The 15,513-nt window shown below is 42.8% G+C and overlaps 1 protein-coding gene across 1 annotated transcript in view; it reads right to left on the reverse strand.

Annotated features, from left to right (window-relative positions):
- The window catches only part of hk1 (hexokinase 1), a 117,503-nt gene that overhangs the window by 90,239 nt on the left and 11,751 nt on the right, over positions 1–15,513 (reverse strand). The window contains exon 2 of the mRNA XM_072558015.1: positions 12,277–12,439. Within this exon, the coding sequence (XP_072414116.1) occupies positions 12,277–12,439 (163 nt within the window). The remainder of the gene's footprint in view (positions 1–12,276; positions 12,440–15,513) is intronic.

Consider the following 15,513-nt stretch of genomic DNA (forward strand, 5'->3'; position numbering starts at 1 on the left):
ACTGATCCTTGTGGAAAACCACTGCAAATTGGGCTCCAGTCACAAAACAACCTTCTACCTCCACCCTATGTGTCCTGCTAGTTTATCAATTTTTGGATCCAAAATGCCAAGTTAACCATGTGCTTTTATCTTCTTTACCAGTATCTCATGTGGGATCTTGTCAAAGGCCTAATTGAAATCTATATAAACGACTTCAATCCTCAAGTACATGCATCGTCACCTCCTCAAAAAAACTTCAACCACATTTGTTCAGCATGATCTCCCTCTGTCAAAGAGTGTGGTGCTGGAAAAGCACGGCCGCTCAGGCAACATCCAAGGAGCAGGAGAGTTGGCATTTCAAGCATAAGTTCTTCATCAGGAATGAGGGGTGGCCCAAGGGGGCTGAGAGATAAATGGGAGGGGGTGGGGCTAGGGGGAAGGTAACTGGAAATGCAATAGGTAGATGAAGGTGGGGGGGGGGGGGGGGGGAAGGTGAAGATGATAGGTTGGAGAGGGTGGTGGAGCAGAGATTTGGGAAGGAAGATGGACAGGTAAGACAGTTCAAGAGGGTGGTGACAAGTTGGAAGATTGAATCTGGGATAAGGTGGGGAGTGGAAGAGGAAACTGGTGAAATCCACATTGATCCCGTGTGGATGGAGAGTCCCTAGGCTGAAGATGGAGGTGTTCTTCCTCCACGTGTCAGGTGGCTACAGTAATGCAGTGGAGGCGGCCTAGGACTTGCATGTCCTTGGCGGAGGGGAAGGGAGACTTAAAGTGTTCGGCCACAGGGCATCGGGGCTGTTTTGTGCATGTCCCAGAGACATTCTCTGAAATGTTCGTAAGTTGGCGTCATATCTCTCCAACATTGAGAAGACCACATAGAAAGGAACGGACACAGTAGATGATGCATGCGGAAGTCTGTCCAAGCTCCCAAAGGATTCTTCCACATTCAGAGATTTACCTGTACTTCCACATACACCATCTACTGTGTCTGTTGTTCTCAATGTGGTCTCCTCTATGTTGAGGAGACACAATGTCAATTTGGGGAGTGTTTCAGAGAACGTCACTGGGACACGGACTAAACAACCCCACTACCCTGTGGCCAAACACTAACTCCCCCTCCCACTCCACCAAGGACATGCAAGTCCTGGGCCTCCTCCACCACATAACTCTAGCCACCTGTTCTTCCTCTAGCCTGAAAAAAAGAATGCCTCATCTTCTGCTTTGGCACCCTCCAACCACGTGGGATCAATGTGGACTTCACCAGTTTCCTCATTTCCCCATTCCCCAGTTTATCCTTGATCCAACCTTCCAACTCAGCACTGCCAACTTGAACTGTCCTACTTGTCCATCTTCCTTCCCACCTATCCGCTCTACCTTCCTCTCTGACCTATCACCTTCACGCCCACCTTCATCTACCTATCACATTCTCAGCTACATTCCTCCCAGCCCCACCCACCTCCCATTTATCTCTCAGACCCCTTGGGCCACACCCTCATTCCTGATGAAGAGCTTATGCTCAAAATGTCGACTCTCCTGCTCCTCAGATGCTGCCAGACTGGCTGTGCTTCTCCAGCACCACACTCTCTGACTCCGATCTCCATAATCTGCAGTCCTCACTTTCTCCTACACGGTCAGCCCCTGCCAAAGCCATGTCAATAGTTGATGGCATTTGTATGAAATACATACATCGCCTACATGAAACATTATCACATGATTTTAAAAATACTTAACCACATTTATTTATTCCCTTTTTTGAGAACTCTAAGAATTGAAAATATCCAGAGATGAGTTGAGAATTTATATATTTGGTTATTTACTGTCAAAGCAAGAATGATAGTCAGAGCTTTAATATTGACTTTAAATGGACAATTGGATACATTCTTAATGGGGAAAAAATTGCAGGACTTGGAGGAAAGTGCCAGGGAGTGGGACTAATTGGTACATTCTCTCAAAGAGGCTGAGTGCTGATTTTAAGATTGTTGAAATCTATTCAATCTTTTCAAAATCCATGCCAAGTGATCAATGATTAACTCAGTTATAACCTTCTGTGGAGGGAATCAGTAAACAAAATCACCAGCTAACACAACTATCTTTGATTTGTTTGCACTAGCACAACATGGATGTGATTAGAAAGCTAACGACTTAAATATAGCTCTCGACCCTGAGAACAGGAGTACACATGCAACAATCAATCTTCTTCATATTGATCGGCTGAGTACTTCAAGCAACGTATTGCAGAGATTTAGTACTTTTGTGTTCTCCATCTGACAGTATGAAAGAAAAGACTACATCCTCTTCAATATGGAAATATACCAGAAAATGTAACTAATTGCAAAAGTGATTAAAAATACACTTAACACCTGTACAGCAACACCTATACAAGCACAGATTACACATCCATTGAACACTGTGTACATTCATCATGTAGACCTACAAGCCATCAACTAGTTCACCAGATGTGTACGATGGACCACTTTGTGTTGTGGATAGATATAATATTTATCTTACATTCATGTGAGACATTAGTTGGTATGCGCTGCACAAACTTGAAGATGGATTTTATAAAATCATACTCCAACTGGGTTCCATCTATTAAAGCTGCCCGTCTGGATCTCTCCAGTATCAGGAAGAAATAGTGGCCTATATTTTCTGTTTGGGAGTGGGAAGCAGGAGTAAGGACTGTTTTCTGGACCCCAGCCCACTCCTGAAAAGATAGGCATTCTTTTGACTTGAACTAGGGTGGTCCTTTAGTCGGTATGGAGACACGACCTCTGCTCAATTAAGAGCAGCAGGTAGACTCTCAAAGTTGGAGGGCTAATCGGACATTTTCAGCTTGAAAGCAGTGGAAGGCGACAGTGAAAGGTCACTTCAATACAGAGGCTCCTTTTCAAGGGCTTTGTTAATTCTTTAGAAAATGGATTCAGCAGCCAGGCCACCTATGGGAGACAGGAATCCCTCTGCAGAGTACTCTCTGGGTACACATGCACTTGAGAAGGGAAGGAGGGTCTACCTGTCATCCTGCTTGGAGTTCTGTCATCGATCAGCCTGCCTTCAGACAATTAAACTGCCTCTTCAAAAGTCAGGAAACTGGAGGTTATAAAATACGAGCCAGCGTCCTTTAACTATAACTAACGAGGCTTTGAATGAACTCATTTTGCTTCTCGCCCCTTGGTAGCCGCTGACATGCTTCGCCAAAATGGCCAGTACGAGGAACAGGGTTGAGAATTCAATATGCTGGTTATTACTTTGCTGAGTTTCAAATTCCATCTCCATCCTTAATTGTCCTCAGCAGAGCCCAAAGATTCAGCGCAGTGTCAGACATCATGTTGCAAACAGGTTCAAACAATTTGACCCAGTTCTTCCTTGTATAATCAACCTTTAATCTTAGGACATTTGAAAGGTCATTTCTTCTTAATACGGGGGTACAATTCCTTATTCCTCTTATTATAGGACTACCCTGATTTATTCACCTCCTCATATACATTGAATGCCGTTTGGAATACATATAGAAGCAAGTGTTCAAACTACTGGAGTTTATTTAACCATTTGGTTATCCACTTTAGTGGCATGGTGGCTCAGTGGTTAGCACTGCTGCCTCAGCACCAGGGACCCGGGTTCAATACCACCGTCTGGCAACTGTCCATGTGGAGTTTGCACATTTTCCCCATGTCTGTGTGGGTTTTCTCCAGGTGCTCAGTTTTCTTCCCACAGTCCAAAGATATGCAGGTTAGATGGATTGGCCATGGGAAATGCAGGGTTAAGAGTAGGGGGATGGGATGCTCTTCAGGAGGGTCAGTGTGGACTTAATAGGCCAAATAGCTTGCTTCCACACTTTGGGATTCTAATCTAATATCCACTTTGGTTTCATATTCCAGAATACCCTTACCAAATAAAAAGCCTACTTTAAATTATAGCACAGCTATTCAGCACGAGAGAATGTTGATATTTAAGCTCCAGACAAATCTCTTCCACTCTAACAGCATATCATCTATACATTTCTTAATTCATTTTTGTTTTGTAATCCCTTAAATGCATCAATACTATTCACCTCAGTCACCGCTTATGGTAGCTAGTTCCACACTCCTGTTTCTCTCAAGATCTTTATCAGCTCACATCTCAGTTTACTGCTTTTGAGAGAAAATAAAAACAGCCCTAATTGGTTTGTTTTTGTTAGTTCATTCTGTTCTTGGGACAAAGGAACTGTCCTTTGACGAGAGAGAGTACAGTGGAACTGTATTTTCTGGAAATTGGAAGACTGAGGGCGATCTAACAAATCCTTAAGAAGCTTGAGAGGGTAGAACGTTTTCCTTCGGTGGGAGGGTTAATAATTCGAGGCAATAGTCTCAGATTGTAGGACTGGCATTTAGAATGGAGAATTTAGAAATCTCCACCCAAAAAAGGGCAGTGTATGTTTGGAATTCTCTGGCTTAGACAGCAGTGGATGCTTAGTCGAGTATGTTCAGAACAGAGGCTGATAGATGGATAGCTACTAGGAAATTGTGCAGATAACACTAAACTATGAGGAAAGCAACTTGAAACTCCAAAAAGAACATGGACAAATTGAAGTGGACACAGCATTCAATGCAGAGAAGTTGGAGATGATGCACTTTGGTCAAAAGAACATTGAAAGACAATAAGAAACAGAGGACAAAAATAGAAATTGCTGGAAAAACTCAGCAAATCTGGTAGCATCTGTGGAGAGAAAGCAGAGTTAATGTTTCAGGTCCAGTTTCCTTTCTTCAGAAATAAACAGTACAATCCACACTGTAAGTAATCTAATCTAATCTAATTCTAAAAGGAACTTGGAGCAGAGGGACTGGGTTTATGTGTGCACAGATCATTGAAGGTAGCAGGACAGATTAATAAAGCAGAAAAGTGTGTTCTTGGCTTCATAAAACTGCAGCCTAGAGTATAAGAGCAAGGTGCTGATACTGAACTTTTACACAACATTTGTTAGACTTCAACTACAATATTGTGCATAGCTGTGGGCACCACATTACTGAAAAGTTGCAAACGTATTGGAGAAAGTGCAAAGGTGATTGACCAGAATGGTTCCAGGAATGAGAAACTTAGATTGAAGTAGTTGAGATAGTTGTGCTTAGAGAGAAGGCAACCGACAGATCTGATAGAGGTTTTTTAAGTAATGAGTAGGTTGGACAGTGTAGATAGGAAGCAGCTGATAAAAAGATGAGAAAAAAAAAGAGGGCTAAGACTTAAAGTCATGTGCAAATGAAGCAAGAGTGATATGAGAAAAACTGTTTTACACAATTAGTAGTTAGGGTATGGAATGCACAGCCTGGAAATTTGGTGACGCAGTTTCAATTGAGGCATTCAAGAGGGCATTTAACAATTAAGTGAATAGAAATGTTGTGCAGTGATATTGGGAAGAAACAGTAGATTGACACTAGATAATAGAACAGATGCAGACACGATGGCCTTCAGTACTGCAATGATTCTGTGAATTACAGGATTAAGAGTTGTTCTGAAAGGTGGGATTTAGATAAAAAGTCAGTTTGATTTGAATGAATCAAATTCAAAAGGGCTTTACAGTGGGTGACACAGGATGATAGTGGAATGTTCTTTTTCAGACTGGAGGCTTGTGACTTGCAGGATTCCACAGGGATCGGTACTGTGTGGATTTCCTCTGGGTCCTCCAGTTTCCTCCCACAATTAAAGATGTGCAGGTTAGATGGTTTGGCCATGCTAAATTGCCCCTAGTGTCTGGAAACGTGCAGGCTAGGTGAATCAACCATAGCAAATGTGGGGTTACAGGGAGAAGGGGAGTGGGTCTAGGTGGGATATTCTTCAGAGGATTGGTGTATGTTCGATGGGCTGAATGGCCTGCTTCCATGCTGTAGGAATTATATGATTCTATGATAAAGGAGGCAAAGACCAATGTTATGGTTCTCAAAACGTTAATTAAAAAGTCACAACTGGAAGCATCACAATAGAGGTAATGAGCAAATTAAACTATCTTGGCTTAATGATTAACACCAAAGTTACACTCAAAAATAGAATCCAACTTAGATTAGTTATGTCAAGAAGTGTAATCTCTGATTCAAGTAACAACCAAAAACAACAGTATCAAGCTGAGAAAATATCTAGTCCAATCAATCACTTTTGTGGGGTGTTGTACTCTGTGGATGTAAGTTAGAGTCTGAGAGAAGAATAACAGTTGTTGAACTATGGTCCCAATAAAGCTGTATTGAAAATGAAATAAGTTGAATTACGCGACGTTAATAGGAGTGTCAGATGGGATGAGACATATTAATTGTCCTTTCTTGCACAGGACAGACTAAAATCAATTTTCACTCGGCTGTACACATCTTACCCATTTACTTCACCGCCCAGTAACAAGGTGTAAGGAAGGATACCATTTCAAGTTGCATTGTGGCCATGAGAATCAAATTGTGCTCTAATGTTCCTTTTCATCAGAAACATGCAAATAAATTTTAACCTAGATAAATATAGAGATTGAAATTGAGTGATTATATTATAACTGAAAACTGCAGCACAAACGTTTGTCTCGTGACATCAGGAATTTTGCATCCAACTGAAAAGGCAGGATGGGCCCAGCTTATCCTAAAGATGGCATTTGCGACAGTGCCGCACTTCCTCAATATAGTATTGAGCTGCCAGCTAAATTACATGCCAAAGTCTCTGAATTGGACCTTGAAAACATTGCCAAGACTCTCACCTGTATTGTGACTACAGAATCATAAAATCCCCACAGTGTGGAAGCAGGCCATTCATTCTGCACATCCCAGCCACTACAGGCAATTTAGCTCAGCCAATCCACCTAACCTGCACATCTCTGGACTGGGGAAGAAAGCTGGAGCACCCAGTGGAAACCCACGTAGACAGGAAGAGAACATACAAACTCCATACAGATGCCCGAGGGTGCAATCAAACTCAGATCCCTGGCACTGTGAGGCAGCAGTGTTAACCAGTGAGCCAGAATGCCGCCCACGTTGTTGAAAAAGATAATGAGTTTCAGCACTGCCATACCACAAGTCATCGAAAACGAAATAGTCAGTTATGAGGAATAACATTCTCCACTTTGGCACGTCTGTCTAACAGACCTTGAAGTATTAGGTTCTATATTTTGCATCAAATTGACTATGCATGTCTACAAAGTAGGTCAACTCTCACCATCTGTGCCATATTACAGCTGACAGAGGCTGTTCTCATTCCAAGGTACGTAGCAAAGTGCTGACACTAAGTATCACAAATAATTTAGTTACATAACACTAATCTCAGCAAAGCACTACTGCATCAGTTTGACCATTCTGTTACACCAGCCAATCCTGTATTCCCGCCAACACAGATATATTTGAAATGCAATGTGTCCACACTGGGGATTAAGTGGAGAAAGCGGTCTTCAGCATCAAGGCACAAAAGGAGAATAGATTCTCATTCACGTCAATTTTACCCAAGAGCGGATTCTGATTTGATATGAAGGAGGATTGTTATAGCTTCAGAAACTAACCACAGACATAAATCCAAGAATTGTTCAGGGAAATTTCCAATTATTTTCAGTGTTTTGTTGATGATTTTCCCTCAGCTGTAAAATAAGCTGATGGTTCCATGCTCAATACTATTCATAGCTCCACTAAAACAGCTCATGCCAGCCTGCAGCTACAACTATGTTGTCTGCAGTGAGTTTTGCACCTCCTGACTTCTCAAAGTCTCTTCACTGGAGTTCTCTTCTCAGAAGCTTATAAAATTATAACAGGACAAGGTGCATGTAGGAAGCATGTTCCTGACGACAGGGTAGTCTAAAAATCAGAGTCACAGTCCAAAGGAAACTGTTCAGGGCTGAGATAAGAGAATATTTTTCACCGAGAGAATGGTATATCTATGGAATTTACACACACAAAAAGCAGTTGGTGCCAAAATACTATGATTTCAAAGAGTCAGATATAGTACTTGGAGATAAAGGGTTCAAAAGGATCTGGGGGAGAAGCAAAAACAGGCTGCTGAGTTGGATGATCATAATAAATAAATATAGTGGAATACAGTGGAAAATCCCACAAACATGAAGAGAATGAAAAAGCTCCACACAGATACCAGAGGGTGGAACTGAACCCAGGTCCCTGGCATATGTGGCAGCAGTGCTAGCCACTGAGCCCTGTGCAGTCCACCTTCTTCAAACACAATAACGAGTTTCATTGCTGCCATAACACAAATCAGTGAAAACTGACAGGTCTGAGCACTTGTCAAGATTGTGTTGCATGGAAAGTACAGGTCAGGTAACATCCAAGGATCAGGAGAATCGATGCTTCGGGCATAAGCCCTTTCCAGCATCACACACTCGACTCTGATCTCCAGTATCTGCAGTTCTCACTTCCTCCAAGACTGAGCACTTGGCTAGATGCAAGCAGTTGCACCAAAGCTGAAGAAGAGTAATTCCATCTAGGACTGATAAATTCTCCTGAACAATTCTACTGCCATTGGAGTTAATCTACAGGAGACGGGCTAAGTGGGCAGCACGGTGGCACAGTGGTTAGCACTGCTGCCTCACAGTGCCAGAGACCTGGGTTCAATTCCCGCCTCAGGCAACTCTCTGTGTGGAGTTTGCACATTCTCCCTGTGTCTGCGTGGGTTTCCTCCGGGTGCTCCGGTTTCCTCCCACACTCCAAAGGTGTGCAGGTCAGGTGAATTGGCCATGCTAAATTTCCCGTAGTGTTAGGTAAGGGGTAGATGTAGGGGTATGGGTGGGTTGCGCTTCGGCGGGGTGGTGTGGACTTGTTGGGCCGAAGGGCCTGTTTCCACACTAAGTAATCTAATCTAATCTAACAATTCCATCTATCCATGTGACTCCACCAGTCACAAACTGAATATTATAATGATAGGAGTGCCATCAAATCGAAATCATATTCCATATACATTTGGACTTTACAGGATCACTGTGCCTCCATTGTTATGGTTCAGAATTCTGAATCTCCTGAATAATACCACCCCTCATATTCCTTATTAATTTATGATATGTGCCTTCCACTGACTGGACTAATATTTATTGCCCATCCTTAGCTGCTATTGAGAAACTGAAAGTGAACTACATTCTTCACTGGAGTCCGCATTGTAGGAATGATGTGAATGAGAGGGTGCAGAGGAGATTTTCAAGGATGTTGCCTGGGATAGAGAGTTTTAGTTACAAAGAGAGATTGGATAACTAGGTCTGCTTTCCTTAGAGCAAATGTGATGCATGATATTATGGGGAGCATAGATATGGTTGACAGGAAGAAATTTTTCCCTTTGATGGACGGATCAGTGACTAACAGTCACAGATTTAAGGTAAGAGTCAGAAGGTTTAGAGGAGGTGAGAGGAAAACCCTTTTTCATCAAGAGGGTGGTGGGAATATGGAACTCTGTGAGGATGTTCGGAGCAAAAGTCCTCATAACATTTAACAAGTATTTAGACATATACTTGCGATGCCAAGACATATGGGAAGTCCTGAAAAATGGGTTTAGAATAGATAGGCAGTTGTTTTTGACTGGTGTGGACCCAATGAGCTGAAGTGCCTTTTTCTATGCTGTAGACCTCTATGACTCTATGCTCTATGCTGTCCACTTGACCTATGTACACTGATGATGTTGACAGGGAGGGAGTTAACATAGAACACAGAAAAATACAGCGCAGTACAGGCCCTTTGCCCTTCGATGTTGCGCCAATCCAAGCCCACCTAACCTACACTAGCCCACTATCCTCCATATGTCTATCCAATGCCCATTTAAATGCCCATAAAGAGGGAGAGTCCACCACTGCTACTGGCAGGGCATTCCATGAACTCACGACTCGCTGAGTAAAGAATCTACCCCTAACATCTGTCCTATACCTACCAGCCCTTAATTTAAAGCTATGCCCCCTCATAATAGCTGACTCCATACGTGGAAAAAGGTTCTCATGGTCAATCCTATCTAACCCCCTAATCATCTTGTACACCTCAATCAAGTCACCCCTAAACATTCTTTTCTTCAATGAAAACAGCCCCAAGTGCCTCAGCCTTTTCTCATACGATCTTCCTATCATACCAGGCAACATACTGGTAAACCTCTTCTGCACCCGTTCCAGTGCCTCCACATCCTTCCTATAGTATAGCGACCAAAACTGCACACAATACTCCAGATGCGGCCGCACCAGAGTCTTATAAAACTGCAACATGACCTCAGGACTCCGGAACTCAATTCCTCTAAAATTCCAATAAAAGCCAGTACGCCATATGCCTTCTTCACCACACTATTTACCTGGGTGGCAACTTTCAGAGATCTGTGTACACAGACACCAAGATCCCTCTGCTCATCCACACTACCAAGTATCCGACCATTAGCCCAGTATCCCATCTTTTTGTGACTCATACCAAAGTGAATCACCTCACACTTACCCACACTGAACTCCATTTGCCACCTTACTGCCCAGCTCTGCAGCTTATCTATATCCCGCTGTAACCTGACACATCCTTCCTCACTGTCAACAACTCCACCGACTTTCGTATCATCCGCAAACTTGCTCACCCAACCTTCTAGCCCCTCCTCCAGGTCAGGCCCCAAAGCCTATGCAGTTTCCAGTGCCTTCAGCCATTTCTTAACATCATGCAGTGAACCAAATTACCTGCAGTCAGCTATCTGTGATGCTGGGCACTTCCGGAGGAAGCCTAGCTGGATCATTCATACAACACTTCTGGCTAAAGACTGTTTCAAATGTTTCAGACTTGTGTTTTGCACTGATGTGGTGGGCTCTCCCATCAAGGATGGTGATATTGTGGAGCCTCCTCTTCCAATGAATTGTTTTAAGTGTCCACCACTATTTATGACTAGATATCACAGAATGTAGATGTGATATTTTGGTTATTGAATGCTTAGCCCAATCTGTCATTTTCTATTATGCTTTTGGCACACAAATAATCTTGTAGCTGCTCCACATTGATGCCTCATATCTAGGGATGTCCTCCTGTACTCTTCATTGAACTAGGTTTAATCCCCTAGCTTGACAGTACTGACAGCATGGGGGATATGCATTACCATGAGATTGCAGATTGTGTTGGAATACAATTCTGCTACTACTTGCACCCCACAGTGCCTCATGACTGTGCAGTCTTGAGTAGCTAGATCTTTTGAAATGTATCTCATTCTGAAAGATGGTGGAGTCACACATTTAAGACACATTCAGACAGAACAAACAAGGACAGGAAGGTACGGACCACATGCAGACAGATTGGATTAGTTTAGATTCGCATCACAGTCAGACATGGTGGGCTGAAGGGCCAGCGTTCTCGGTTCTTAACATGATGGAGAGTATTCTCAATGTGAAGAGGGGACTTTGTCTCCATAAGGACTGGGTAGTGGTCACTCCAACCAATACAGTCACAAATAGATAAATCTGTGGCTGACAGGTTTTTGAGGATGAGGCAAAGAAGGTTTTTCCCCCAGTGGGTTCCACTGCTACTTTCCACAGATCCAGTCTAGTAGCTATGTCATTTTGAACATGACCAGCTTGGTCTGTACCATTGTGGCCAAGTCACTCTTAATGGTTGTCACTGAAGTCCCCACTCTGCACCCTCATCACCCTTTGAGTTTGGTGAGGATGGGGGAACCGGTCTGAGACTAATCTGTCAGCTTAAGCCCCAGGTGTTAGTAATGAGGACCGTACCGGGTCAACAGGGCGGAGTTTTCTATTGGCATTTTCAGTACCTTGGTCTGTGTCAAATGGTGTTAACAGCGGTGGGGTCAATATAAATTCTTATAAAATATCCCAATTTTAGCTTCCACAATGGAAATAAAAATCAACTTGATTCAAAAAACAAACAGCTAAACACTGGGTCTTACATAGTATTCCATCAGGAAAGAAAGGTGAAAAAATATGCAAGTTTTATTGTACTTGGAGTTGAGAAGTATAAATTCAATACTGTAAATGTTGTAACTTGATTAAATCTGCTGTGATGATCACTTTTAAATAAATGTGATGAACTGATTAAATACAAGGCACATGGCCTACAAAGGAGACTAGCCTAACAAAAAGGAAGTAGCTAACATGCAAAATATATTACTAATGGTATTCTCCTTATTACAATATGATTACTATGCCAGCAGTCGAGTACAAACAGAGATCTTTCAGTTGTGGAAGTGGTTCTTAGCAGTGAGCGTGAAGGTAAAATAACCTGAAAATCCTGTTTATAACAGACTGTTCGGAATGGCCTCATTTTATTGGAATGAAGGATAGTTGAAAAGTTGTCAAAAAGGAAAGCAATCCTGACACAACAGAACATACGGCAAAATGTGTTCACAATATCTCACCTGTTCCATCAGGAGTTGATCGAACAAAAGTAGGCAACATTTTGAGTGTTGCTGTTGGATTAGTGTCCCGTCCCAGTCCTTTCTCCATCTCAGTCCTGAACCGTGCCATAACATCAAGCAGTGTTTCATCTGAGAGGCGAGCTGCATATAGATACTTATCAATCTGTTGAGAAGAAAGGTGGTGGAATTTTCTATCAAGAGTTGTTTCACAATGGAAAACACTAAGAGAAGAGAAATTTTGAAAAAAAAAGGAGAAAAATCTTATCCATTGACAGATAAGATTGCAACTCACTCAGCTCTGCTCCAATTGAGGCCCTTAATTGGACACAACCTGCAGGCTGACAGGAGGAGTTCAGGAGCCTCATGATTGCTTCCCCCCTCCCCACCCCATTAGGGTCACGAACCTTGTGCCTCACCTCTCCTCCTACAATGAGACCACCTGTTCATACATGGTCCTGGACTTTAAATCTGGGAATCATCTATTGTTCCAGTCCCAGCCACTGTGCTATGACACTATAGTACTCTTGGAGACAGAACCTCCTCTTGAATGAGAGGCTCCTATGGGGAAGCTGACATTGGCAGGGTTGTGTTCCCTACCAAGTGTTGGAGCATGAAAAACCAGTACCAAAAAAATCCTGCCCCCAGTATCATTCTGCTCAATGTACACTGCACACCCAAGGCCAATATCCCCTTCAAAATTGTTCTGGGTGCAAACAATGCACTCTAGATTGGACCTGGCAGTCTTCTCAAACTTATGCAATACCTCTCACCCACATATGTTTTTTAAAAATACTGGCAGTAAGAGGATAACTAAGAGAAATGTATGGTCCATAATGACTAAAAATGTAACCTACGAGCAGAGGTGAAAAATACTGACATAGCTGTAAGTGAACATTTCACATCAGTCTTCACAAAAACAGGGCCAACCTAGGTAATGAAGAGGAGTATGAAGTATTAGATGTGATAAGCATAAGAAACAGGAAGTATGAATGGGACTGGAATTGAAAGTGAATAAATCATCAGGACTGGATGAAATATATATGGCTCTTTTAATACAAGCCAGGGAAGAAATCTCAGATCTGGCTACCATTATTTAATCTTCACTGGATACAGGTGCAGGTAGTTCTCCTACAATGCAGATGCTGTGTTCCAACAAAACCCTCGCTTGATTGAAGATCACTTAATATAAATAATGGGGCCCATGGAAAAGTGGGGTTAGGGGCAGGCCAGAAAAAAAAACAACAAAATTGCTCAAAAATCACCCAGAAGTCTAACACGACATATAGCACAGCAGGAATGAAGGTTGAAGTTACATTTATTAAATGAAACAAAGTAGATTTAACACCGTATATTTTTTAAAAACGAGAGCGCTGCTCTCAATATAGTACTTCTCAAAAAGCTGCTCCATCAGCAGCTGAATCGGTGCATGCGCAGAACAGCACGAAGAACAGCCCTGACATCAGTGCATGTGCAGAACGACACAGACATCAGCACATGCACGAATGAAGCACCCACTAGAATTGCGCTATCGTCAGAGGTACACATTCTCAAAAATCCTGTTCCTTAATTCTTCAGCAATGTTATAGCCAAACTGTGCTGCCAAAGTGTGCAGTGTCCCAAAACTAATTATATGCGCCACAAAACTGAAGGATTGCTATGGTTGTAGATTGTTTTTATTCAACCTGTTCAGATGTGTTGTGTTATGGGAAGGTGATGGCCCTAGTGGTATTATCGCTGGACTGTTAACCCAGAGGTTCAAGACCTGGGTTCAAAACGTGCCATGAGATTGTGGATTTTGAATTTTAAAAATATCTGGAATTAAACAGACTAAGGATGACCTTGAATCCTTTGTCGATTGTTGAAGAAACCCATCTGGTTCACTAATGTCCTTGAGGAAAGGTAGCTGCCAGCCTTACCTGGTCTGGCCTACATATGACTCCAGACCCACAGCAACGTGGCTGACTCTCAACTGCCCTCTTGGCAATTCGGGATGGAAAAAACTATTGTAGGCAATGCCGTCATCTCATGAAAAAAGAAAGAAAAAAATCTCCAAAGCAGGTAGAACTTATACCTAGCCTTCTGGCTCAGAGATAGGGACACTACAGCTATACCACAAGAGACCAATGCTAATGCTGCATCATTGCTTAGTAGAAGAAAGAGGGTTTGTTCAAATAATTACAGGCCACTCAATCCAAACTATGTAATGGGGAAGTTATTGGAATGAATTGTTAGTCTTACTTCTGTGGTAGGCAAAGTAATGAAAAGGGTACTGAGCGATAGGATTTATGAGTATCTGGAAAGACACTGCTTGATTAGGGACAGCCAGCACGGATTTGTGAAGGGTCGGTCTTGCCTTACAAGTCTTATTGAATTTTTCGAGGAGGTGACCAAGCATGTGGATGAGGGTAGAGCAGTGGATGTAGTGTACATGGATTTTAGTGAGGCATTTGATAAGGTTCCCCATGGTAGGCTTATGCGGAAAGTCAGGAGGCATGGGACAGAGGGAAATTTGGCCAATTGGATAGAAAACTGGCTAACCGGTCGAAGTCAGAGAGTGGTGGTAGATGGTAAATATTCAGCCTGGAGCCCAGTTACAAGTGGAGTTCCGCAGGGATCAGTTCTGGGTCCTCTGCTGTTTGTAATTTTTATTAATGACTTGGATGAGGGAGTCGAAGGGTGGGTCAGTAAATTTGCAGATGATATGAAGATAGGTGGAGTTGTGGACAGTGAGGAGGGCATTTGTCGTTTGCAAAGGGACTTAGGTATGATGCAGAGCTGGGCTGAGGAGTGGCAGATGGGGTTCAACCCTGCCAAGTGTGAGGTTGTCCATTTTGGAAGGACAAATAAGAATGCGGAATACAGGGTTAACGGTAGGGTTCTTAGTCAGGTGGAGGAACAGAGGGACCTTGGGGTCTATGTACATAGATCTTTGAAAGTTGCCACTCAGGTGGATAGAGTTTGTAAGAAGGCCTATGGTGTATTATCGTTCATTAGCAGAGGGATTGAATTCAAGAGTCGTGAAGTGATGTTGCAGCTGTACAGGACTTTGGTTAGGCCACATTTGGAATACTGTGTGCAGTTCTGGTCGCCTCACTTTAGGAAAGATGTGGAAGCTTTGGAGAGGGTGCAGAGAAGATTTACCAGGGTGTTGCCTGGAATGGAGAATAGGTCGTACGAGGATAGGTTGAGAGTTCTCGGCCTTTTCTCGTTGGAACGGCGAAGGATGAGGGGTGACTT

This window comes from Chiloscyllium punctatum, chromosome 38 (genome assembly GCF_047496795.1).
Source record: "Chiloscyllium punctatum isolate Juve2018m chromosome 38, sChiPun1.3, whole genome shotgun sequence".
NCBI classification, from domain to species: Eukaryota; Metazoa; Chordata; class Chondrichthyes; order Orectolobiformes; family Hemiscylliidae; genus Chiloscyllium; species Chiloscyllium punctatum.